Below are 26,718 nucleotides of genomic sequence, written 5' to 3' on the forward strand. Positions count from 1 at the left end.
TTCAGCTGTGTCTACCAAGGTCTCCTGTCTACCTGTTAGACAGGCGCATGCGTGTCACTTTTTCACATACGGTGTATTAGCTCATTACAGCGCTGGGCACAGTAGATGATATTCACTTTTAAAAGGATTTTCAGTTCCCGTCTTGTATTTCTTTCCGATAAGGAAACCCTTTGTTTGCGGGTTAGGAAACACTCCTCAGATGGAACGTCTGTCACAATCTTCTGTGAGCACTGGCCTGAGGCCGTCCCCAGGGCCACAGATCAGCACTGAGGCTCCAGCCCTGTTCACTTGGTCTTCCTCCAACAGGATTCCTCAGTGAGCCTCTGAGAAACTCCTTCCTATTCCTTACAAAGAGGTTTGCTGCTTCTGTACAAATTCATTGTTGGGATTTTAAGAGGCACCTGGGGCCAGGCAGAGACGTTTCCTGTGAACTTCACTGTGGCCTCTTCGGCGTCTTGTGGGCACTGGGGTTTCCCCTATTCCACCGATAAAATTATGCTGAACACCTACCTTCCTCACGGCCAGGAAGTGTTTCTTTGCGATCAGGCTGTATTTTCACTTCCTTAATTGCATCCCATTATGGGCTACTTATCCTCACGTACATCCTGCTTTGGTGCCTTTTAAGAAACCTGAAATTTACTAGACATTTAGAAAGTTGTATTGTAATGATATACCTATTCTGGCAGAAATAAGCCTTCTTTAACATCAGCAACTCTGCTCACTCCGGGGATGTTTAAGTGACCCATCGCTAGGGTCCACCGAGACCAGGAATGTCTGTGTAACAACAGCTGGAAGTGTACATTCAACCAGGGATGGAGGAAGATGGCAAAGGGTCTGTTGAGAGGTTGAGCCCAAACTCTAAATTACTGAAGGTACGCAGAGGACTGAATGCCCCAGGGGTCCATCAGCCGGTACTACCAAGGTCAGAGAAGCATTCAAGGCCAAATTCTGCTGACCCAGTGGGAAATGCTGAATATTCTCAAACCCACCTGTCTGAAGTTCTCACCCTCCTGGCATTAAACCACTCGAAGGGGGAACCACAGTCACGGCCCCCTGCATGAGAGCTCGGCTGGCCACGGGGCCCCTGACCCAAGAGTCCACGGCCCTGAGGCTCCAGGAGCAACGCGTCCTCCCCCTGGGCTGTGCTCCCCACGCACGTGGGAGAGAGGCCCCCTTCCCAATTCAAGGTCTCAGTATGTAATTGGATACCCAAAGGACTGCTCTTTGCGTCCTTGTGTCCTGAGTCTCACAAATTTCTTAATTTTTTAAGGAAACGAAGCCAGTGCTGGCCTCACCCCTCCTCTATCAGACCAGTTGTGTCTCAGCTACAGGAGCTGCCAATCCCACTCTGGATCTGGGCTCAGGCTAAGCTTACACGCACATCCGTGTGTGTGCAAGTGTCTAACCAACTAGAAAGGATGCTCAGCGGTCCTGGCAAAACCTCCAGTGTCCCTCACCCCAGCACACCACGACCGCAACCTAAGGGGCTGAGCTGTTCCCGCGGACTCTCTCTACCGTGCCCCTGACAGGCGTGTCTGTCCCCAGCTTGTCACGATGCTTTAGGACCTGCTTGTGCCCTGGCCGGAAGCAGCCTTCAAGCACGGAGTCGTTGTCAGCTGGATTGTAGAGCTCCACTGAGCTTATCGTGGCTCTTCTCCCATCCTCCTCTTCTTTCTTTACAACCAGTATTTTCTACAGAAAAAGTTTTCTTCTACAAAGGATGAGCACAGAAGAGTAATATGGGTTTAAATCCTTTCTCTAGGAGAATCTTTTCTGCTCAGAGTTTAGTCTCTAACTGAGCTCTGGGAATTAAACACAGAAAACAAGTGCAGAACACCGTTCTTACCAACACCTGGCGCCTAGTGCTCAGGGGGCTCCTTCAGCCCATCTTGTCTACCTGAGTCCCCAGTTACCAAGCTCTGGAAGCTTAGCTTCTTCAACTTGTTCAGGAAAGACAAGTCACCGACCCCTTTACGACTTTTCCCCTTTATCATTCCTGTCATGATTATCACATTTTATTAGCTTTTAAATATTTATTTATTTTTATTTATTCGTTTGGTTCCACTGGGTCTTAGTTGCCACAGGCGGGCTCCCCAGTTGTGGCTTGCGTGTGGGATCTAGTTCCCTGACCAGGGATCGAACCCGGGAGCGAGGAGTCTTAACCACTGCGCCATCAGGGAAGTCCCTATTATCACATTTTAAGTTGTGAGGTGGCCACAGGTGGACCCCCTTTCTCCAGATGCAACCTCAGCAGCGGTGGTGACAGTAGGATGTACTAATTACCCTGCGTACATTATTTCCTTTAATGCTCACAGCCCCCTAAGTGAAGACCGTTATCACCCCATTTCACAAATGAGAAAAGCAACCCGAGGCTCAGAGAGATGAAGAAACTTACCAAAGTCCCTCACTTAGTCAGTGGAGGAGGCTGACTCCACATCAAGACTCCTGTGTCTACTAAAAGTGGGAACAAAACCCCATAATAAACAGGGAAAAGAAAGCTTTGGCTCAAACTAAATTTGGGGGAAAACGCCCTTTTGATAAAACTTGTAATTTATCTTATAATTAATAAAATTTAAATGAAAACTGTACTTGTGGGTTTTTTCTTAGTATCGCCAAAAAGTAAAGCAGGTTTCTTTTCCGGTTTGTAATTTCTTTGACAAAACATTTTGCACTTCACAGGACCATTAATAAAAATATGTGAATCAGTTTTAAAAATACTTGGAGGTTTCATTAATTTTCTCAAGGGCCTCTCACAGGCCTTTGGTGTTTATCCATAACCCTTCCATATCCATCATCATCTTTGTCTGGCTTCGCTAATTCAAACGTTCGCTGGCTTAACTGCCCGACTCTCACTTGCAAATGGCTTTTCCCGTGGTTCCAGCAGTTCTCCAGCAGCACTTACATCTCTTCTTCCTGCAATTCAGGGGTGTCTCAGCGACTACTCTAAGCAAACATCATGACATTCTCAGTGTTCGGTTCAAGCGCACCTCTAGCGGACAGGCCCCGCTGGGTGCACGTCTCAGGCCACAGCCGCCAGAATCCCACTCGGAGGGCTGCTCCGGCAGAGCCCGGCACCTCAGCCTCTAGGACTCAGCCCTGCCACTACAGGAGGAGGGAAGAAGAGAGGGGGGACAAAGAAACACGAATGTTCTCAACCCACCAGGAACTGTGCTCATCCTTTTCACACCTGCTCCCTGCTTCTGCTTCACAAGGACGCCACAGGTGAGTAGCGTATACTGTTGTCTCACTGATCCTCACGGCACTCCCGTGAGGTAGACATCGTCATCAACACAGAAGAGGACTGAGGGCTGCCGAAGTCCTGTGGCCAAGCTGCCTCGGCCCAGGCCTGGCTCTGCGAAGCCTGAGGCACCCTTAGCCCCCGCGGACACTGCCTGCCTATACGTGAGAGTCCCGCTACGTGAGACCAGACAGTTGTCAGCTTGGTTTCAAATGTAAATGCCAAAGAAACTGCAAAACATTAAAAAAATCAATATAACAATCCCAGAAGCCTCATCTCAGCCGGTGGGAAAGGACTTCGCTTTATTTAGTGGTAAAAACCGCCTCAGTTAGACCCAAGATTGCTTCAAGAGTCTTTCACGTTTAAGCAATTACACCTCCTCTCTCTGCAGAGAATAACAGAGGCAGACAGCTCTGTGATCTCCAAGTGTCACCGTCCACAAAGGTGACAGTGAACCAGATGATGTCACTTCGTGCCTAACCAGAGGCCACCTCGACCTTGGTGGGTCCAAGGTGAGTGGCCAGTGATCTAGCCATGAAACTCAGACAAAATGGTTCTGCGTCAAGCCTGCAGTGCTCTGCTGAGCTCTCACGTGAGATTACTCATGCTCTGATTTCACAATGGGTGGCTAAATTGTTTCCAATAAATTAAGGCTATAATGCTCACCTAAAAACCACAAAGCACCTTTAATAGACAGAAATACAAATAAAACATCGGGCTGTTTGATACTGGTTTGCGTGTTTCTTGATATTTCTATAGCACCACGATTTAAATTTGCTAGCCAGGCTGACAAATAGTCATGTTTTTGGTTTTTTGTTTTTTTTGTTTTGAGGTACGCGGGCCTTTCACTGCTGTGGCCTCTCCCATTGAGGAGCACAGGCTCCGGACGCGCAGGCTCAGCAGCCATGGGTCACGGGCCCAGCCACTCCGCGGCGTGTGGGATCTTCCCGGACCGGGGCACGAACCCGTGTCCCCTGCATCGGCAGGTGGACTCTCAACCAATGCGCCACCAGGGAAGCCCCTTGGTCATGTTTTAAAAGATTATTTTATTTACAAACAGACATACATACACATACAGAAAGAGGAGTGCTTTCTGCCCACAGGGTTAAATAAAAGCAAGTTCCAGCCATTTAGTTTATATCATGCATTCTATTGTCCCCTAAAGCCCTAAAATACTGTGAATTTGAATAATTTTAAAGGAAAATTCTCATATACAGTGAACCTCTCACAGTAACACTACTATAATCCTATGTACGCACTGAGAGATAATCTCGAATACATTTTAATGGTTGTCTTATACCATAGCCAGGACATGGAATCTAGGGTTTATTCCCAAAGGAAAGCTTTGTCCCTGTCATAATTTATAACAAAAGATAAAAACGCTCATTTATTTTGGAGGTGGAGGGAGGGTCATGGACCCAACTTGACATGGGTCTGTGGAGCAGTGGGTCACTATAAAGTGAGAATTCAGTCCCAGATGGTTAGAAGAGCCCTGAAAAAACAACTCTGTTCTCTGGGCTTCCCTGACTTGGGTCTGACCTGCAGTTACCAGAAGACCTAAGGCCTAAATGGTTTCACATGGAGCTATTTAAATCAGATTTCTTTTCTCCTGTGTTTAGGTAGTGTTTGCTAAAAGTCTAGGAAGGATTTACTGCAAAGTAAAAGTGATACATAAAGAAAAAGAAGATCCTGGTCTTAGAGATGACATTCGTCTAGATTTGATGGTAACATCTGGGGCGAGTAGGGCTTGTCACCTTCAGCACGACTGACACTCGGGCTGTGGGATGTTTAGGAGCATCCCTGCCCCTGCAAGATGCTGGTGACAACCAAAAAAGTCTTCAGATATTATCACATGTCCTCCGGGGGCAGGTCATATTCTCCCCACCTCACCCCACCCCCAGTTGAGAACCTCTAACCTGGAGTATTAATCTTATCTTTACAGCAATGAATAAAGGACAATCTTTAGAAAAATAAAGGGGAAAATTACCCAAAATTTTATTATGACTTAGGTAGTTAATTTTTACAGGAATTATAGCTTTAAAAAATCTAAAGATTAACTTATGATAATAAATATACTTAAGACATTTTAAGAAGCAAAATATTTGGCAGTTTAAAAAAAAAAAAAGCTCAAGTCTAAAACTTAAAACCACAAGTTCATGAACCTTAAAATGCCAGATTCTCCCAGTCAGGTGAATACTGTGTTTAGACTGCTATATATGATTTCTTATGAAGCCCATATTTACAGGAATGTGCTATAGCGTCTAAAAATGGCTTGATACCTAAACAGTAGCAGTACACCATCCATCTGCGGGAGTCTTAAACTGTTAATTACAGATACATTTAAAGTACTTTATCACTTCTCACTGCCACGATTTTAATGTATTTTGTATTAGCCCTGTTTTTTCTCCTGGCCAACTCTTGGTGATACTCAAGATGAGTTTTTTGCTTCATATCACATTTGTATTTTAATCTCATAAAACTAATGTTGTACTGTGATTATTTCTGCTAAACATCTGAAAGGCACATTGCATTCAGCCAGATGAATTCATGGCTTTTACCAAAGACACGAGCCGTCGCTTCATTCCATAGCGAAGCCCCAGCTCTGCTCCAGCGCCAACTCCAAAACGTGTATGCGTGCTTTTTCTACAGACACGAGCAATGTTTATGTCATTCCTCCCATCCCCATGATTATCTCTAGCCTCAGTGTTGACAGCTGTCAGTGCTGTACCTTGGACAACTCATTCTCATGCTGCTTCAGCTTCTTCACTGATGAGAAAAATGGGATGGAAAGATCTCTAAATTCCTTTCTAGCTCATAAATTCTGAGGGTATTTGGGGAGAACACATACAGGTGGATGTCCACTGTTTTTTCCCTAAAAGCTCTTTCGAAGAAAGGATATCATCTCATGGGCTAATATATATTTTTAAATTAAAAAATTTTAAAAACTAGAACTATGTGTGAATTTCCATATGCACATAAAGAAATGTGTAAGTTATACAAGTTTGTCAAAATATTTCTAGAAGTACCTTTAGAGTATTAAAAATGCAACAGAACAGCTCATGGGTACAATAACTTTCCTAATAGGCTTGCTTTTAATGTTCTGATTTGTAGAATAATCTCAGGTTTTATTATGATAAGCAATGTATTTGAAAAGAAGCTACTTTCTTTACATGAGCTATTTTCAAGTAATTTAAAAATTTCTCAGTATTTTTACATAGTTTAATTTATATAGTTAACAAACTTTGTGACATCAGTCTTATTAACTGATTAGCTTTTCAAAGAAACAGCAACAAAAGCAAAAAGATTTTTGCATATGACATTTTCCTCACAGAAAAAAATGTAACAGTTCTAGACAATAAACACAGCCTTTATTTCCTAAATAGAGAATATATAAATCTGTATTTTCAGCAGAAAGGTGGCACCACTGCCACATTTGTGGCTAACAGAATGCTACATGTATTTATGTACATGTAGATGTAGAAATACATAAGTTAAACAGATAAAGAAGTTCAAGCTTGGAGAAACAAAAGGAGAAGAAAAAGTTTTTCAGATACGTGTCCAGTTTTGCACAATTTATCCATGAAATAAAGCAACTATTCTCCTAAACAGTACATTTTTTTATTTTGAAAAGCTGAGTGCTTATGAATAAAAGCACCATGTTAATGTCTGTGAATATCATTATATAATACATAGTGGTAGTTATTCACAGAACATATGATGATACAGACATTTTCATGCCTTTATGGACATATAATTCTAGAATTTAAACTATCATTCACTGTTAATTTGCAGTAAATGTTACTCGAGTGACTACACTTTCTAAAAAGCAAACCTAAAGCATGAGCACGTGAGCCAACCAGCCGTCACTGAAAGAATGAGCAGAGATGGCGGAGGGAAACGGGCCCCGTCCCCGGATCATGGCTTTCTTCACTAGGTCAGTGATTCCCCACTGTCAGTTCTGTGCCAACCACAGGTGACCCTGACTACCTTCAGAGCTACCATGAACTTCTCATCACATAACGAAGTAAGCATCCTTAAAGAGAACCACCGAGGACTGCAAAGGAGAAAAGACACACACTGCGGCCGAAGCCTGGTGACAGCGCGTCCTGAAGGGAGGACTGCTGGGTCCCGCTCAGCTGCCAGGTCACCTGGGTGCCCCCTTGGTACTTCGGCAAAGCACAGGGGAACCTCCAACTGACAACACACTTCAGGAGTTCTGCTACGGGTGGGTTAACTTCTGACTCAATGTGACTTTAATGTTTATTGGAAATCTTTCTATCAGACTATCTTGCGGCCTCGGGAGAAACCCATACTAAACCCAAGTGAACCGTTTCTTGCTGTTGAGGGTCTAACTATTCCCCTGGGGGGAGGGGGGCAGCAGACGTTTTCTTAGAGGGCAGACAGTCAACATTTGGGGCTTTGCAGGACCCAGGCCTCCACCGTGGAAGCAGCCACGGATACTGTGTAACACCTGGACGTTACCGGGCTCCAAGGACACTTCACTTACAAAAATAACCAGGTGGGCTGGACTGGACCCACCAGCCATAGTTTGCCAAGCTCTGGTCTAGAATATCTTTGTATTAAAAAATACTTCTTCCATACCTTTTAAAGTCTGGAATTCTCATGAAATGTTATTCATGCAGTCAAAATGGGCCTTGCCAATTGTTTTTTGTTAGAGAAAAAGTACATGTCCCAAAAAAGTAGCATCCGTTTGGGCTCTACTTAATCGGGCGTTTGTGATGATGTACCTTAGATGAGACCGAGGTTTACCACTGCAGCAACTAGAAAAAAGTGCTCCCCGAGATAAAAGGGTGAAAGGACTGAGGTGCAGACAAATGCTCAACCAACTTAAGAAAATAAACTCACTCAAAGTACTAGAGCAATCACAGGCGTACAAGCTAGCGGCAATTAAAAGTGAATTCTGGGTACTTACTAAAGTATATCAGACAGAATCTTTACTTCAAAACAGTTTGCTACCAACTACTATGTATAAAATAAATAAGCTAGAAGAATATATTGCACAGCACAGGGAATATAGCCAATATTTTATAATAACTACAATGGAGTATTACCTTTAAAAACTGTGAATCACTATGGTGTACACCTGAAACTTATATAATATTTACTGAATGCTTATTAGCAGGTAGGCACTGTTTTAGATGCTGCGGACTTAAGAACATAATATAGTCCCTACCATGAAGAAATTCTCAGTCTGGCAAAGAACCTCCTTAAAAAATAACAATTAACTGTGACAAAACAACAATACTACTATCAGATTAATTTAATATGAAAATTAATTTTCAAGTTTCAAGAAATGCTCTAAGTATTAACTATTAGATATCAGATAAGTATCAGTTTCACATATGTTCTATTTTCATTATTTCCCATTATTCGATTATATAAACGAAATAAAAACTGAGGTATCACTGGTTCTAGATACATAATAAAACAAAGTGGTGTGAGCTACAGGTCATGTTTTTAAGAAACCTTTAGCCCTAGACGCAGAGCATTATGTATGGAACTACCTACTGTTGTGTAGGTGCAGGCCTACTATTATGTTTGAGGTGGAGACGCTTGCGCCACTTCTGAAGGAAAGTCAACAGTGGGCCTGAGGATGGGGCTGGGAGTCGGTGTGAGGGAGGGAACTCTTTTCTCCTTATACCCTCCTGTACTGTTTACTTTTCTTTAAAATAAAAAAAAGAAGCATTACTTCCAGTTCTGATTTGCATTCCTCTAATAATTAACAACGTTGAGCATCTTTCCATGTGTCTGTTGGCCATCTGTATGTCTTCTTTGGAGAAATGTCTACTTAGATTTTCTGCCCATTTTTTGATTGGGTTGTTTGCTTTTTGATATTGAGCTGTATGAGCTGTTTGTATATTTTGGAGATTAATCCCTTGTCAGCTGCATCACTTGCAAATATTTTCTCCCATCCTGTACCTTGTCTTTTCATTTTGTTTATGGTTTCCTTTGCTGTACAAAAGCTTTTAAGTTTAATTAGGTCCCATTTGGTATCACCTCACACCAGTCAGAATGGCTACCATCACAAAGCCTACAAATAATAAATGCTGGAGAGGGTATGGAGAAAAGGGAACCCTCCTGCACTGCTGGTGGGAATGTAAATTGGTGCAGTCACTATGGAGAACAGTATGGAGGTTCCTTAAAAAAGTAAAAGTAGAACTACCATATGATCCTAGAATCCCACTCCTGGGCATATATCCAGACAAAACTATGATTCAAAAAGATACATGCGTCCCAATGTTCATTGCAGCACTATTTACAATAGCCAAGACATGGAAGCAACCTAAATGTCCGTTGACAGATGAATGGATAAGGAAGATGTGGTACCTATATATACAATGGAATATTACTGGGCCATAAAAAAGAAAGAAATAATGCCATTTGCAGCAACATGGACGGACCTAGAGATTATCATACTGAGTGCAGTAAGTCAGGCAAAGACAAATACCATATGACACCAGTTATATGTGGAATCTAAAAAAAATGATACAGATGAACGTATTTACAGAACAGAAACAGACTTACAGACATAGAAAACAAACTTATGGTTACCAAAGGGGAAAGGTGGGAGGGGAGGATAAATTAGGAATCTGGGAATGACATACACACTACTATACATAAAATGGATAAACAACAAGGACCTACTGTACAGCACAGGGAATTGTACTCAATATTTTGTAATAACCTATATGGGAAAGGAATCTGAGAATTTTATATATATCTATATCTGAATCACTTTGCTGTACACCTGAAACTAACACCTGAATCAACCATACTTCAATAAAAAAATTAATTTTTAAAAAGAAATATTACTTTTAAAATAAATTTTTTTAAAAAGTGATTAATATCAACAAAGAGAAAAAAGTTCTCATTAGGAGGTATGCAAATAGAGGATGGGGGGTTACACTTAAATTTGTCTCCTTCTTCTACAACTAAATGTTTTTCCCTATCCTAACCTCACCCGAAACAATTGAGCTGTATTTCTTTTTTGCCAGTGGAAAAGTTGAGGGGGGAAGCAGAGAAACCCAGACAAAATGCACCAACACGTCTGCGACTGAGGAGGCCTGACGGTCGATCCCCAACACTGCCGCCCAGTCTGGAGGCAAGGACAGCTGAGGCCTTCCTTCTCCTCCCCTCTAGTCAGGACATCCAGAACCATGGAGCTGAGTGAAAGAAACATTCCTGGCTGCCCGGTCACTCACTTTCCTTTCCAACAACAGCTTCCACAGCCCATCGTGGGAATTTTTAACTTACGCAATTATGAAATAAAAATGTATTGCCACTAAACACACCTGTATAAATGTCACTTTAATCTTTCCTCATGACTTGCTGGTTTAATTACGTGGCTACACAGTCACATAAAATTTCACTGACGAAGTTATAAGCATTACTAATTGTTGGGCATGAAACAACTTACGACGTTGGATTTCTCATTCATTCTCAAGCTAAAAGGCTAAATGATAGTGAAATTTAATAAAACTTCTTAGAATTAGATTATACAGATAACTTTTACTTTGTAGAGTGCACATGTTTGGTAAAGATTTCTCATGCTTCAGTAAGTCAGAAGTAATGAAAGGAGTACACATTTTCTTACTTAAAACCTAGTATCTGCAACAGGAGAGCTGGCATGTTGCTAATAGTCTCAATGACAACCACGAAAAGGAAACAAGCCAATGCAAACAAATATGATTTTCTGGAAAAAAAACACCCAATAACGATTCTAAATATAAGAAATGATTTAAACGTATCTTAAGACAAATACTCTAGAAGCACAGAAACTTCCGGATGTCTGTTTAAATGGAATGTAAAATAAGAATACTGAATATCCAATGGATTCAAAGTAAAAACAGAAAGACGCCACAGGTAGAGCCTTCATGAGTGACAGTGACTTGGGGAAAGAGCCCTGGTTCCTGCTCAGCTCCTTGCACCCCAAGGACACTTCCTGACACTCGGGTTAAAACTCACTTGATGCGACCTACCAAAGGAAATGGTAAAATTGGGACACTGCTCGGCACCACGTTGAATAAAAACTCTAACGAAGTTAATAGGTGATTAAGCTGGGTTTACATTTCCTCATTTACCACTTCTGACATTCACATAGTTAAAAACAGATGTGAAACATTCCCAGTCTGTACAGCACACGTGCAGAACACACACACACACACACGACGTTCCAGCCGTGGAGCCTGACACTCTCTTCCCATCAGTACCTATACCAACCTCTCCTGGGGCTCTCATGATTGAAGAGGATGCCATTCACTGCAAACAGATTATACGCCTCCCGGAAGTTCACCACAATCCAATAGGCATAGAGCTTTGCTGCCCCTGTTGGAATAATTTTTTAAAAGCAAATAAAAGACACTGATTGTTATAAAAGACAGTGCCTTATTATAAAAGACAGCCATTTTCACTTAAACAAGTAACAACGTGCAATATTTACAATATGTAATGTATCAAGATAGGGAAAAAAATGAATCAAAAGCCAAAGACAAAATAAAGGTTTCTTTGCCAGTTAATCACGTGACAAGGAAATACTTAGGAATTTCGTCCTTCTGTAATAATCACAGTTCGTTCCTTCACAATCTAATTCGCTCAACTGCAGTATGTGCAGTATATCAAACTGACCTTTCTTAGGGCTAATCCCCTTTTTCTTAGTTTTAAAGAATTAGGAAGTGAAAAATACGGGAGCTTAATATTCTAGCGGCTTTCAATTTTTATCATTTTTGTTTGTTTGTTTAAGGGTTTGAGCTCAGGGAGAATTTCATTAGGGAAATGGAATCAAAAACACCAGGCCGTATCACTTCAGCACAACCTCAACAGTTCAGTAAAAAGAATCTTGCTGGACCTAATTTTCCTTTTAAAGCGGCCCATCTGGAAGGGTAGCAGTGCAGCAGGTTTCACCCTGGAGGAGACGGCAGCAAGAACCTGCGGTGATGTTATAAAGCAGAAACTAACACACCATTGTAAAGCAATTATATTCCAATAAAGGTGTTAAAAAGAAAAAAAAAAAAGACCCAACACAGCCAAAAATAAATAAATTTATAGATAAAAAAAAAACCTGCAGTGAGCCCAACACAAAGGTGTCTGACCAGCAAGTCCGGCCCCTTTAGGTTGCTTCAACGTTGCTCTCACACCACGTGACCTCAGCCATGAGACAGGAACAGCGTCCAGGCGGAAGCACCCCTGGAGCACAGAGAACCAAGCCCGTGCGCATCCTCACCGTATGGCGAGCGCGGGTAGAAAGGAGTGGTCTCCTTCTGCGGTATTTCCTGCACTTTCCCGTAAAGCTCGCTTGTTGAGGCTTGGTAGAACTTCACAGAGTTGATAAGGCCACAGGTCTTCACTGCATCCAGAAGCCGTAAGGTGCCGACCCCATCGACGTCCGCAGTGTATTCAGCCAGGTCAAAAGAAATCTGGAGGGAGCAGGGGAAGACGGGACCACGTGAACGGGCGCCAGCAACAAAGGCGCAGGGGAAGACGGGACCACGTGAACGGGCGCCAGCAACAAAGGCGCAGGGGAAGACGGGACCACGTGAACGGGCACCGGCAACAACTGCGCTTCAGGCGGGACAGACCGCAACTTCTCCTACTGTGAAACATTATGCTTGTGAGGAAATATTATTCTCTCGCAGCAGAATCAGAATATGGATGTCATCTGCTTCTAACATCAAGTGGCTGCAAAATACCTTAAGAACTAGGTATTAATGACCTACGGTAACGTGAGGAACACTTTGACCACGTACATCACCTCCTAACTCCAGGCTGAAGTCCCCAGGGCCGTGCTTTTCAAAGTGCACACCTCTGCTCCTCAGAATGACCTGGGTGTTCCTGAAAAATTCAGGTGGAACCAACCTCTTGGGGAGCCTAGGAAACCCACATTTTTAATGAGTCCCAGTTGACTTTTATGCACAGGTAAGTTTGAGAACATGAGAACACAGTTGATTTTAAAAAGAACTGTTTTATTTTCTATTTTTAATTAAGCTACAAGATTGACTTTTTAGTATACTATATACATGACATATCTTTTAATTATAAAACACACTGAATACAGAAAGATGCCAATGCATATTGAGTTGACTGACTTTTAAGAAGAGTGTGTTAAGGAATAATTCAGTGTTTTGCAGTTCTCGAGTGTTTTCTTTAAAAATAAATGTGACTGATGTGCTTTTTTCTTAAATCATTTCTAAGCACAATAAACAAATTAACCGAATATTCAAATCTCCTAAACTAATAACGCTGAAATTCTCCGTCTCTGGTTTATTCACAGGCCAAATACAGCTGGACACGCGGCCACACTCCCCATCGTCTGCTGAGGCCTCAGCTTCCCCTGGAAGCCCCTCTCTGGGCCGAGCGTCCCCCGATTCCTTCTGCCGCCTTGTCCCTGGCTCAGGGCATTCAGGAAACTTCCGGGCCTGCCCGTCAGGGACCTGACTCAGGTCACAGAACTCACCCCTGTTCTCTAGGTCAGTAAAGCTCACAGGCAACCGTGAGACAAAACAGAAAAAAGTATGTTTCACCCACAATCTTTCAAAGCCAAGAAAGCAAGATTTGGGGCTATTTTACTCTTTTTACATAACAGTTTATTGCAATGAAATTTACATACCATAAATTCACCCTTTTAAAGTTTACAGCTCAGTGGTTTTCAGTATATTCACAGCATTCTACAATCATCACCACCATCTAATTCCAGAACGTTTTCTTCATCCCCAAAAGAAACTCTGTACCGATCGGGGCTCATTTCCCATCCGTCCATCCCCAACCTGACAGCTACTGACCTACTTTCTGTCTCTATGGATCTACCTATTCTGGACACTTCATCTAAAGGGAGTCACATCTATATGCGGCCTTTAGTGACTGGCTTCTTTCACACATCATATTTTCATTTCTCTTGGATCTATACCTAGAGTCATGTGTGTACCATTTCGAGGACCTGCCAGACCGTTTCCCAAACTGGCTGCACCATTTCACAGTCTCCCCTGCAGTGATAAGGGCTCCAGTTTCTCCACGCCCACCTGTACCTCTCGTGGTCTGGCTTTTTGATTATGGACGTCCTAGTGGGTGTGAAATGGTATGTCATTGTGGTTTTTTTCTTTCATCAAGATATAATTAACATACAACATTATATTAATTTCAGGTGTACAACATAATGACTTGATATACGTATATATAGCAAAATAATCACCTTGATAAGTCTCGTTAATATCCATCACCACAGAGTTACAAAAATTCTTTTTTTCTGATGAGAACTGTTAGACTCTATTTTCTTAGTAACTTTCAAATATACAATACAGTATTGTTAACTCTAGTCACCATGCTGCTCTTACATCCTCACTACTTATTTATTGCATGACTAGACGTTTGTACCTTTTGACCCCCTTCACCCATTTTGCCCACTCCCCGGTTCTAGTTAATTTTTATATGTGATATGTTTGCATATGGATGTCCAGTTGTCTCGGCAACATTTGCTGAAAAGGCTATTCTTTCCCAACAGATGGTCTTGGTACTGGGCCATCTTGTTCTCAGGAAAAGCTGTGGCCCAGGGTGAGGGGACAGCGCCCTGAGCAGGCCTCAGGCCACGGGGTATCGGGGCTCTGGGACCACCTGCTGAGACCACCCTCCCCCCAGCTCACTCCAACCACTCAAATGCTCCCCCTGGATGCAGTGTTCTCGTGGTATAACGCCACAGACAAACACTTATAGGACACTTTACAATTCAAAAGTGCTTCTTTTTTGGAGCTTTACAATGTTAGGAGAAAGAAAGCAGGCCCTGAGGTTCAGAGAAACTGACTTGATAAAGTCACACAAATGTGGGGAGCAGCAGGGCTGAGGTGCAGACAGGTGAGGCGCTCGCTGGGGAAGCGGGGCACGGCCGTCCCGGGGGGCGGACTCTGCCGGGGTCTCATGACAACCTTGGACACTCGGACAAGACAGAGAAACGCACGTGTGTGCAAGCGTGCACCCACGCGCACACACACGCATGCACACACACACGCGGTGTGGCCTACAGCTTCCAGGGGCTCACGGGCTGCAGGTGAAGCCCCGCTGCACCAGGAGCTCCTTTCTCACACTAGGAACCTGTCAAGCCAGGACCTAAATATTTTTACATATAAATTCATACCCCGTAATTTGTTCATCCTTTGGATGGGATCACCCAAGTCTGAACAGCAAAGAGAACATTGGTGTTTTTCTTTCCTTGGCTGTTTTTTCATGTGTCTTCACACTACCCAAACAGCTACATGAAGAGAACGGCTAGTGGTGCATACGCTGCGTAGCTCCTGTGTTATGTGCACGCTGACCCTCAGTCACTGGAACACAGATTAAGAAGCCTTTGCACACCTTAAAAGCTTTTACATATGCTAGGGAACCCAGTTTAGATAATTCATAGGTTCTTCTTCAGAGAACATAAATCATGGAAAAGAATTAAAAGCACTTACGCTGAAAAAAGTAACTGAGGCAGGAGAATGGGGTGGGGTGTGGCTCCACGTATACAGATTTTTAGGTAACTCCATCAAGACTTAAGCGTATGCTTGATATTTAAAATGCTGGGGAATAGGATTGGCTGATTAAATCCAACTGTCCACGAAGTGTTTTACAATACAGAGTAACAAATTAAGTGGCTTCCTTTAAAAGGAAAACATGAGAATAGTACTTTCAGCTTCATAAACCCCTGACAGTTAACAAGTGTCATTCTGAAAGACACCAAAGCATCAGGGGTCTGGAAAGTCACATACAGCCCGTGGGCCAAACCTGGCTCTGTCCTGTTTTTGTCCTAAAGGCGTCTAGGAATACAGACACACTCATTGGTTGATGTGTTTTCTATGACTGCTTTCACACTGTAACAGCAGTGAAAATATTTACTATCTGGCCCTTTACAGAAAAAGCTTTCTGACCCCTGAAATGAACCACAGTTACATTCCGAGCCAAGACTGAGTAGTTTTCAAAATTGTTATCATTATTTTCCACGTTTTCTCAAAACTACAGGATGGCTCTGGAGTGTATTTCCAGCCCGACACAGCCCACCCCTTCAGAGGCCTGAGGACTCGGACAACAGCAGGCACTGACCTCACCCAGCAGGGAGAACAAAAAACGGACGGATCAAAACACCCAAGCCTACAAGTACCGTCCCGCCCTCCCCTTGTAGCAACATTTTCTGGCGTGGCTTCCGGAACCCCGTAACCTCCTAGCTCTCCCCCCCACTCGTGGGGGGCAGCTTCCCGGGCTCTTGTGCCACCCGGCCACCCCCTCTTCAGGCCCGGGCTCAGCACTGCTTCTTCTCCCCTCCCCCACCAGTTGTCCCAAATCAAACTCCTGTCTGCAGGCCTGCCCGGCCCTGAGCAGAGGCCTCATGTCTCGTCACATCTGAGGACATCATCTCACACTCACCTGACCTGAACGGAATTCTTGATGCTGCCACCAAAGCGCTTCTTCACTTGTCCCCTCTCCCTCTGCTGAAATGGCACCTACTCCCCTGATGCTCCCAACGGAACCCTAGGGAGCCTGGACGACTCCTCCGCCCTCAGGGTTCACGGACCCTAAGCATGTCTGCCCATTTCCCTGCCGGTCCCCCTTCACAGGAAGCACCCCAGGAGCCCCAGCAAGTTCAACTGCGGCCCCTCCCCCCCGACTGTGGCCTCAGCCTTGGACTCGCGGCCCCTCCGTGTGCAGCGCCAGTCCGTCTCTGCTCCCCCATATTTGTGCAAACGCCCCCCCTTCACAGGGGCCTGCCCTGCCTTCCTGTCTACCTAAAAGGCCCAAAGCTCTTCATCTCTGTTTATCCAGCCTTCACGCTGATCTGATTACTTACTCACCATCTCCTCCATTAAAACGAAGCTCCCGAGAGCGGGGATGCTCTCTCGTCCTACAGGAACCCCCCGTGCCTGAAACACAGCTTGTCCAGTATTTGCTGGATGAGTGAAGGTAGCATGGTAACTACTGAGATTTAAATGTCAAACACACAAATATCAAAACTACAAAAACTAGTAGAAAAAAATGGGCCATCAGAATGATAGAAGAAGGTTGATAATTTAATCCTACTGAAATAGGTAAAATTTCAAGGAGCAAGGTAAGTGAAATTCTATGTAAACTTCAAAACTTTAGCATAACAAATATGACGAAGGCTTAACGGTTCCACCACATGGCGATGTACAATTCAGAGCAAAGGAGACCATCTTAGGCCACAGCTGGGAACCGGGCGTGGAGGAAGCAGGTTGGTGACATAACCAAAGACCTGGTCGCCGACACATTCGCCTGCCAGGTGCTGTCAGAGCAGTCACAGAGCCTCCAAGAACCAGGGCATCTGAAGCCACGGGAAAACAGTAAATTTAAGTTCAAATATAAAGCAGATTGCCCTTATCGACATTCAAAGATACACACAGATATCCCCAGAATTATCCTCATTCAGAGAGAGGTGGTAAATCACAGCCTTTCCTGAAACAACGACAACAACGATTTAGGAACGGTCCCCCGAGGGCTGTGGGGACCCAGATGCAGGAACTGAAGGTCTGCCCTGCACTTCCGCACAGCCTGCAGACTGGAACGTAAATTCTGGAAGTGTTTTCACTGTAGCAGGCCGCGGTCCCGGCAGGCCTGGCTCAGAGCGCGAGGCCTCACACCAAAGGAAGCAAAGAACAATGATGATTCCACCGTCCGGAGCAGACGGCCCGCTTCACCCCTCCCTGAGGGGGTCTCCCCAGGGCAGTCGCCTTGTGACCCTCAAGTCGTCAACTGCCTGGAAGCCCCCCAGCACAGAAGCCTTACTTGTTTGTGTGTGTCTGTCTGTCTGTTCTGTTCTCCTACCAGTGAGAAGCCTGCCCATCTCACAGAAGGTGCTCCAGAAACCGAACCTGAACGAACACGATGGCCCGAGGCCTGAAGTGTGGACACGTAATTTCTCAATGACCCTATCATCCAGTTAATAATGCAGTGAAGTTCACATAGGCAGCAAATTTGAGTTTTAAAACCCCAACGAAGGAGCCCCAGTTTCCTGACTAGAGATGTCGCCTCAGAAAAAGAGAAGATCGTTGCTGCAGAAGAACTGTATGTGGGAAAAGACACGCCCCAGAGGCCAGGGCGCCCCTGCAGCATCTGACTCCCAGAAACACGGGAGCTGGAGATGCTGGGACCGCACAGGCAGCCGCGCCAGTCGCTGCTCCTCGGGACTTGGAATCTGCAAGTGAAAGTTATTAATCAAGGAGAACAACAATAAAACATCCCTTTCCACGTGAATCAGGCTCTCAGCGAGCAGCCGCCCTCCGAGCCGCCGGTTCCTTAGCAGCTGGGCCGAGACACAAAACTGTGTTAGCGGAAGGGCAGTCAGGGCAAGGCAGGTGCGGCCCGGAGGGACCCCGAGGGCTTCCCCGAGGGGCCTGGGGAGGGCGCATCCCCGTCCAGGGCAGCCCCCGGAGCAGCAGGGCACCGTGTGCCCTGAGTACAAGGAGTGCTCACCTGCCTGCTGGGAACAGGTCAGAAAGGGGAGTGAAAGCGCCACAAGGCGACAGCACAGGGACTGAGGGGCAGGGAACAGAACCCTAGAGGAGAGGAGAACAGGACAGAGGAAAGAAGGGCTCGGGGAGGCGGAGGCCCACGTGAGCAGGTGGAGATGGGGGCGTCCTCATGGGGGCAGCACGAGCCATAGGACAGACAGTGCCCTCTGCCCACGCCGGGAGGTCAGGGGCCTCCAGTTCAGACGGAGGAAAGGGACGGAAACAGAAGGAACTGATCAGTAAACAGCAGGAGAGGCCATGCTGGAGGAGGCCCTGGATGCGGCCTGCAGCCTGTTCAGCAGGCGGTGGTTCCAGAACAGAGGAAGGGCATCACTTCAACCGGCCTCGTCCCTGGGGACTCACACCCAGCTTCAGCTCTCTGTGCCTCCAGCCCCGCCAAGGCCCAGCGCAGAACCTTTCACTCCCGACACTCGTAAGCCCAATTTTATATGATTTCTCCTTGTTTTACCGCAATTATATTTTTTGTTCAAAAACATTTATAATGATAATTTGAAACATCTAACAATCGTAAGGTTATTAGTCCACCGGAGTGATGAATTCTAGCCAGACTAAACAAAGGACACGTCTCTGTGAGCCTTCCTATGCCCAACGTAAATTCATACGTAGTTTCCGTAAGTGTTTGAAATACTTCAAGGTGACTAACGACTCCCACGGTGAATCGGAAGGTTCACCGTGTTTGGACAAGACACCACCCCAGACTCCTGAAGACTCTGACCTGGTGAAGCCATCCGTCCACGGCCCACGTGGGGCCAGGGCTCTCCACTCTCACCCGACTGCTCAGCACACGGCAGGACGTGAGACTTTTGAGGAACAGACGTAGGGCACGTTTCTTCACAAGTTTACTTCTTATCCATTAAGACAAACTGAAATGTTGGTTAATCCGTCTCCCTAGTCTCAGGGTTGCCTAAAGCGCAGCTTTCATTAGAGCAGGATTCTGCCCTGAGGCCCACACTGTACTGCTTCCCAAACCTGCCAGCTCCTCCATCCACTGACATGGAAAGGACGGTGTCAAGGACAGTCCTTCAGTTTGAGAATCTTCACTGCTGCCAATGTTGGGCTCTCCCCCCACTTCAGTGATCCAGTTCCTTGCCATTTGCTGTAACCTCCAAGAACCTCTGATCCCATTCTTGCTTTCTCAATGAAGATAGGCTATAACTCAAGAACAAAGATTACAATTAAACTAAACCCCTGGTTTCACAGAAAATCGTAACCTACAAATACTGTGACTCCACCTATCACAAATGAGCCACATCAGACATCTTTTCCTGCCCACTTTTATAGAGGCTTATCAGCTGGTGAAAAACAAAAACCTGCCATGATTTTCACATGGGACAAGGGCACCGAGAGTAACGATCTAGTTTTTCTAGAGATTCCTTACAGGCAAGCAGAAGTAAGAAGCAAGCCTGCCTGTGAAATTAATCACACTGGGACAGTTGGCCAAGGGTCCACAGGGTCCCCGGATAGAACTGAAGTGGGGCAAGGAGGTTGGGGTGAGAAACGAGACACCTTCATTTTCACTAAAGTCTACCTGAGGTTTAGAACCTCCTTCAGGTTTGAGTGCAGGCAACGATCCCCAGAGTAACAGCACCAGGTGGCACTCCCGCTGTCTGTCACGGGGGCAGGGTTGCTGGGGGCCTCTCAGTGTCACTCTGCCCATCGCTGCTTTGGAGGCTCAGGGGTTATCGGACCCACCTCAGGCTTTGCTCTACCACTGTGCCACATTGTCACATCGCTGGATCACAAGCCTGGCTTTTAAATACTGTGACGTTAACATATGAATCGAGTCGGTTTCCTCTGTAATCTTCAGTGTTATGCTTTGTGTTACAATACTTGTAACGAACTTATCCTGAGAATATCCACAGGCTTCCTCAGATTGTGGAAGTCGACAGCCTAAGCAAGGGCAAGGTGTCTCTATTGGTGGGGGTGACAGATTCCAGTATTTTAGAATGTGCTTTGAGAAGAAAAGCCCCCAGTCTCACTCAGAGCCCCCCCCCCATTAACAAGCTCCCTTTGCCATGTCGGGGTCTGATGCACATAACGTCAAGGCACACGGTTACATCTGCGATTATTCTACGGTCTGAATCATCGATAGATTCCTGACCTCCAAGACTAAGTACCAAAACCACATAAGTACACTAAAGCATTCATATGACACCAGAGTTGGACATACAATCAAAAAGTGAATAATCAAACTAGCTTTGAGCCCTAGTTTATAATGTTTACAACTTTAATCTTCTGAATTATTTTGATCACGCATACAGGAAATGATCTAACTGCCCTGAAGCCCACTGCTGGCTAGGGCACAGGAGTGGATAGAGGGATTATCTAAATCAGGGGGACTTAGCCAACGGCCTTAAAACGTTTAACTAAGAGATTAAAACTATTTGTTAAGGATAATGCAGAGATGATTTAATTTTCGTTGCACACTACCACTCAGGCGATGGGGATTTGGGGAGCCCTCAGTACCGACAAAGCCTGAGCAGTTATCCAGGTTGTGCACAGGAGGACCGAAACCGTGTGCACTATTACTATAAAGCATCACTGCTATCTTCCGACTACTGTCACTACAGTTGGAGTGGCCACTATTATAACACTGAAGTAGGAATTCAGCACTGACCTTTGCATCTAAATAGCTAATCATTCTTTAGTCCACAGACCATCAGAACAGCAACAACAAAAAAACAATGAGAAAGCCCTGAAATGGTTCAGAGGGTCTGGGAAGCTACAACGTGCACAGGTGCAGTAATGCAGGTTGCCGTTCTCGGCGGGAAGAGAATCTCGTTAAGACGAAGCAGAGCAAGAACTTCTGGCAAAGAAGCAGCTCAGGGAGCTGTACCCCACGGAGACGGTCGTGTCCGAGTGTCTGTCAGTCGTCACAGCTTAAGAGTGGCCACGACAACAGCCTGTCACGTGGAACAAACTGTTTTCTGTCCTTTTTGCCTCCATTTCTCTTGACCTACTTTTCCTTCCAAAAATAGCATATAGTGTATTAATTTTAGAAGGAATAATACAGAAAAACTATCTAAGCCACGGGGGGGGGGCAGAGAGGGAGGGGCAGGAAATGTACAAAAGGCTTGTTTCACTAAGTAACGGAACCAAGCAGAACCCTGCAGGGCCCCCCAGGTACGAAACCAAGCTGTTAATGATTGGGACAACAGACTCACAGACTCACTCGGATGCACAGTCGTGAGCTGTTTGACAGACACTGTAACTGCCACGAAGAGAAAAGCTAAGTGCATGATGACCAGACTGTAGCCATGACATAAACTGCTCCATCTTGAGCAGAACTGAGTCCATGTCCAGCACAATTCCAACAAGTGGCCTCGAGAGAATGGGGTTAACACTCGTGCTCATAATAGTCTATATCTTTGTGGGCATCAAAATAATTGTAGCTTGCTCTGCGCGGGCAACTAAAATTGTCAGCAAAGAGATGCTACGGACCCATGTCGTCATCTTCCACTCTGAGAACACGGCACCTATGTCAGCAAGAAGAAGCTACAGAAGACGCACTTCGCCCCTAATCGTGTAGAAATGGAATGATGTCTGACAGTGGGGAAATGAAAGCAGCTCTTTTGCCTCTTTCCTGTTTGCCCATTTCTGTTTCCCTCTAACCCTGAAAGAAGCTAAGTGGCCTGTTGATTCTCTTCCTAGATTAAAAGAAGAGCAAAGAATTAAGCAGTTCAAGAATGACGAGCTCTGTACCCCAGCAGTCCCCTTAGCAACTCTGCAGGCAGATCACTCCGGCGAAATAACATCTGAAGAGAGTCAGGGTCTGCACACCATGGAGAAGGATGCAGAACCCAACCTCCTGCCTCGACGATTCACTGAGATTCTTCCCTTTAAAAACTGCCAAGGCTGAGGAGAATCTTCAGAGTTGGTCTTGGGACCTGAGTCCACCTTCTCTCTCTCCTTCTCTGCCGGTTTTCCTGATGAAAGCGCCTTTCCTTTCTACTGACACTTGCCTCTGGACTTATTGGCTTCTGAGCAGCGAGCAGCCGAACCTGAGTTCGGTAACAGTAACATCTCGCAAGAGACCTAGATGTTCTGTTGAAAATATTTCGTTGACAGCCCTGGAAAGAAGACCCCGACGCTCAAGACAAACAAGAACTGTACAGCAAACTGGCAGCCAAAGCAGGGAAAACAGGGGGAACGGTGCATTCATCAAATTAGAATAATTTAAAATAATGTCCAAGAAAGAATAAAGTGGGGTCCAAGGAAAAGGATCTAAAGTCAATGAGAACTGCAGCGGGGTTTAGAGAAGGCTGCTGGGGGAACCAGGCGGCAGGGGCCTGGGAAGGAGACAGTGGGAGTCTGCCCTCTGCTTGCTGGGCAGGACAAGGGCATTCCATTCCCAAACCACTATTTGAAGCAGGTGGGCGGAACAGTGGTAAATACCAAACTGCCCTCTGTCTCAGAGAAAAGCTGAAATGCAGACAAGTCACCGAGACTGACGGGCATGCATGATACTGTAAAAGTCCACTCACTCTGATGAAGATGCCAGCAGATCCATAACAAGGTAACTGACAGTCCCCCTGGAGGGGAGCTCAAACGAGGGCTGTCACCTTCATGGTGACAAATCTAGCAAAGTGTAGAGTAATGAGCAGAAGCCACGAGCGGCTGAAGATGGGTCAGGGCAGAAAATACAGCTGGCCTTGCGAGAGTGGATATTGCCTCGTTACTTCTGCAGAATTCTTTAAGAGCTAAATAAGCACACGGGCAAGGAAGAGTAAGGAGGAAATCAAATCGTGGATATGATTCACCTAGATTGTCAAAGGCCTTGACACATGCCTTTAACAAAGTAATTACAATAACTCCTCCGGTGGGAGAAAAATTCCATCTCCTCTGCCAACAGGGGCTCCCCGTCCCTTCCCAGCAGCCCCACCCCAGCAGGTTGAGGACTTACAGACGGAAAACTAAAGTAGGAACAAAACATATAAGCTGAGAGAGCAAATACAAAAAGCAGATCCCGTCCGTGGCTAGTTTAGGGACTGTCTTTATTTAATGTTTTGAAAACAGTCTGGGAGAGGAGGTAGACTACAAAAATCTCCCAACGTTCATTGTTTTTCCAAAAAGTGAAAGTCACATTAGAAATAGTTAATTGTAAGATCTCACGGAGTTGCCGAAAAGGCTGGAAAAATGGCAAGACCCTTCAAGTTGGACCAGGGAGATAGTGCATTTAAGACAGGAGAGAAAAAGACAGAGTGACAGGAGCCACATCCTCAGAGTTCCAAGTATTTTCTGAAGATCTCGGGCGTTGGTTTGATGCTAAGAAACCAAGAAAACGTGGAGTCTCCCCCAAAAGAGCAGAGAAACAGAACAGAAAGCAGTGTCCCACCGCCCATGCACAGGGGGGGCCGTGAAGTCCTGGTCATCATGCTTTAAGAACATCCTCTAGGATGCAGAGAGTTCTAGAGAATCTAAAGAGAGCCTAGGGCACAAGGAAGATGCTCAAGGAAACAGAGCAGCTATCGCGTGCAGAGAGGGTTAAAAAGAGTGCGACTTCTTCGGCTGTGAACTCTAAGCCAGGAAGTGGGTAGAGTGACTCAGGCTTTGTGAAATAATAAAGGATATGAAAAGAAAGATCATAAACCAGACCATTAGGAGTCCAGAAGACCTGAATGAGGCACACCCTTCGCTGAAGTCTGATTAAGCACTAAATTAACAAAACAGAAGTCTGTCTTCAACTGAGTGGTGTCTGAAAAGCAATTTGCTTAATATGCTCCCTCTGGAGCATTTCACGCTCTTGAGAAGCAGATTATGCATAAAAGAAACTGAATTTCAGAGGCAGGGACTAACCCCATCCTGTTCTCCACCATGCGCCTGGCCCGGTGCCTGGCACACGGTACTATTTCTTGAGGGAACGAATAAAAAAGAGCAAAGCGTTTCAGTATCACGGAACCTGGACATCTCCTCAGAGAGGATGGTGACTCCGAAACCGCTCCTTCCTCTCCAGGCGCTTTTTCCTAAATCCCATGTGTTGGTCCTACACAGGATCCATTCCCACAACAACAAAATGATGTGAAAACCTGATGTAAACGTAAGATTAAGGCAATTCAGCAAGATGTACTAAAGTAGTCTCTAACAGGAAAACATCATTAACAATAGCATTACTGTTATTAGTGTTTTTATATGTGTTTAGTGGTATTAAATACTATTTTTAAAGTAGTATTCTTCTATAATAAAAAAGCATATAAGAAGATATTAGCCACATAGTTTCAAAATGTGAAAAAAATGCTGTGTTTTCATGGTTTTTTTCCACATTGAAACTGCTGTGTCGTACAAATTTTAGATTTTTACAGGAAAACAAAGGTCACGTTGGACAGGATATATATCTTATTTTCTTTTGCATATTGTCCAATTTGATACCTGCTGCACTGCAGGTCAATATCTGTTCCGCTGAGGTCTGTGAGCTGATGTGAGCAAGTAGGTACACGAGGAGGGGAGGGGAGGGGGGACGATGGCTGCACCTGCGTATTGCACATCAGGGAAACAGACACATGAAACCAAGAGGAAACTGATTTCAGAGTAAAAGGGGGAAATAATCAGAATCCAAGTCAGAGTTTAGCGGGGAAAAAAAAGAACTAGCACTTGTGAGTCCTCAGAAGTAGAAAAATACTAACTTGTTATGACAGAAATTCCCTTGGGTAAGGAAAAGATGCTTATGGATGTGTGATAGATAAATGAGAAACAAGAAGAAAGTGACACAGGAAGTTACTGATAATAATTAAAATGCTAGGGCTCTACTCCTTATTTTGTCAGCAACCAACAAATGTGTCTCTCTAGGCCTCAGTTTCTTTCTCCTAAATAAAGTCCCTTCCAGCCCTTACTCTTCTGTGCGTTTGAGGGTACCACACATGTATCTAACAAACATCCATTTGACTGACTTGAGGATCAGTGGAAACAAGGGAAACAGAGGCTCAATCTTCTATTCCAAAGAGCCAGTGAGCAATGTAACCAGAGGTGCAGTCAGTAAAGAGGGCTGGCCTTGAAGGTGAAGGACGTGCAGGCATCACTGGACATCCTGCCCAGTACACTGAAACTGCTCCTGGTGACCCCGGGGTCCTCTGTGAATCTACCCCCCTCAACGCCGGGTCTCTCGTGACCTTTACACAGAGGCAATATTCTCCAAACAGGTCTCCTAGCCTCCTATCTGGCCTTTCTAAACTCCACCCTCCATCCTACTGGAACTATCTTCCCAAAACATAATACCTAATCAGGTCACATTCTTCTAAAAGTATAATGGCTGCCCACAGCTTTCAGATGAAGTTCAAACACCTTAGCTTAAACAATCAAAAACAATTATTTACTCATCCCTTCAAGAAATACCACTGAATACTTGTCATGTGCCTTCAACACAGTAAAATATGTGACCATGTTTTAAGGCCACAACCCCCATCCATGCCACTCTAAGCAGAGCAACGAGGAAATTTAAAGAAAGAAAATTTCAAATACATAGCTGCGTAGTCCTAACGCAACACGGAAGCTACTGAAACACAAAGGCGTAGGTGAGGCTCAGCTGTGGACCTGCCGGAGATCAAGGCTGGAACCAGGCAGGGGTGGATTTCAGCTCTCGTGAGCAACAGGGCTAACAGCACTGACAGAGCCATAGTTGCTGTTTAAGACCAAGGACTGGGGCATAATTATGCAGCCCATGAGAGGAAGATGAAAAAAGCTGCTTCTGCCAGCCTGAAACTATAAATTTTTGTTTGTTTTAATAGAAGGCTAAGTTGTCTAAAATGAGAGGCACACAGCAGCAGACACATCTTCATAGGAGGATCTGCCAGATAGGTTTGCCACTGACTGGACAAATTTGATTTCCGGCGTCAGAGCTAGATGGAAACTCTGAGCCACAATATGGTTCTGGACTGGAATATTTTAGAGGCTGGGTGGTGGCAACCACAAAGTCATTAACAACAAGTGGTAAGGTAGAAGGGGAGGGGAGGTTCCTATTTAATA

General features: G+C 45.0%; 1 protein-coding gene across 17 annotated transcripts in view; it reads right to left on the reverse strand.

Annotated features, from left to right (window-relative positions):
• The window catches only part of GMDS (GDP-mannose 4,6-dehydratase), a 481,231-nt gene that overhangs the window by 267,065 nt on the left and 187,448 nt on the right, over positions 1 to 26,718 (reverse strand). For all 17 annotated transcript variants that reach the window (XR_016394489.1, XR_016394490.1, XM_089918195.1 and 14 more), the window contains 2 exons: positions 12,480 to 12,672; positions 11,480 to 11,584 (listed from right to left, as the gene is read on the reverse strand). Coding sequence is in view for 15 of the 17 variants with exons in the window: in XM_089918195.1 (XP_089774321.1) it covers positions 11,480 to 11,584; positions 12,480 to 12,672 (298 nt within the window). In the remaining 2 variants the exon portion in view is untranslated. The remainder of the gene's footprint in view (positions 1 to 11,479; positions 11,585 to 12,479; positions 12,673 to 26,718) is intronic.

The sequence above is a fragment of the Delphinapterus leucas genome, chromosome 10 (genome assembly GCF_059928025.1).
Source record: "Delphinapterus leucas isolate spDelLeu-1000000601 "Yukka" chromosome 10, BTC_Dleu_Yukka2, whole genome shotgun sequence".
NCBI lineage: Eukaryota > Metazoa > Chordata > Mammalia > Artiodactyla > Monodontidae > Delphinapterus > Delphinapterus leucas.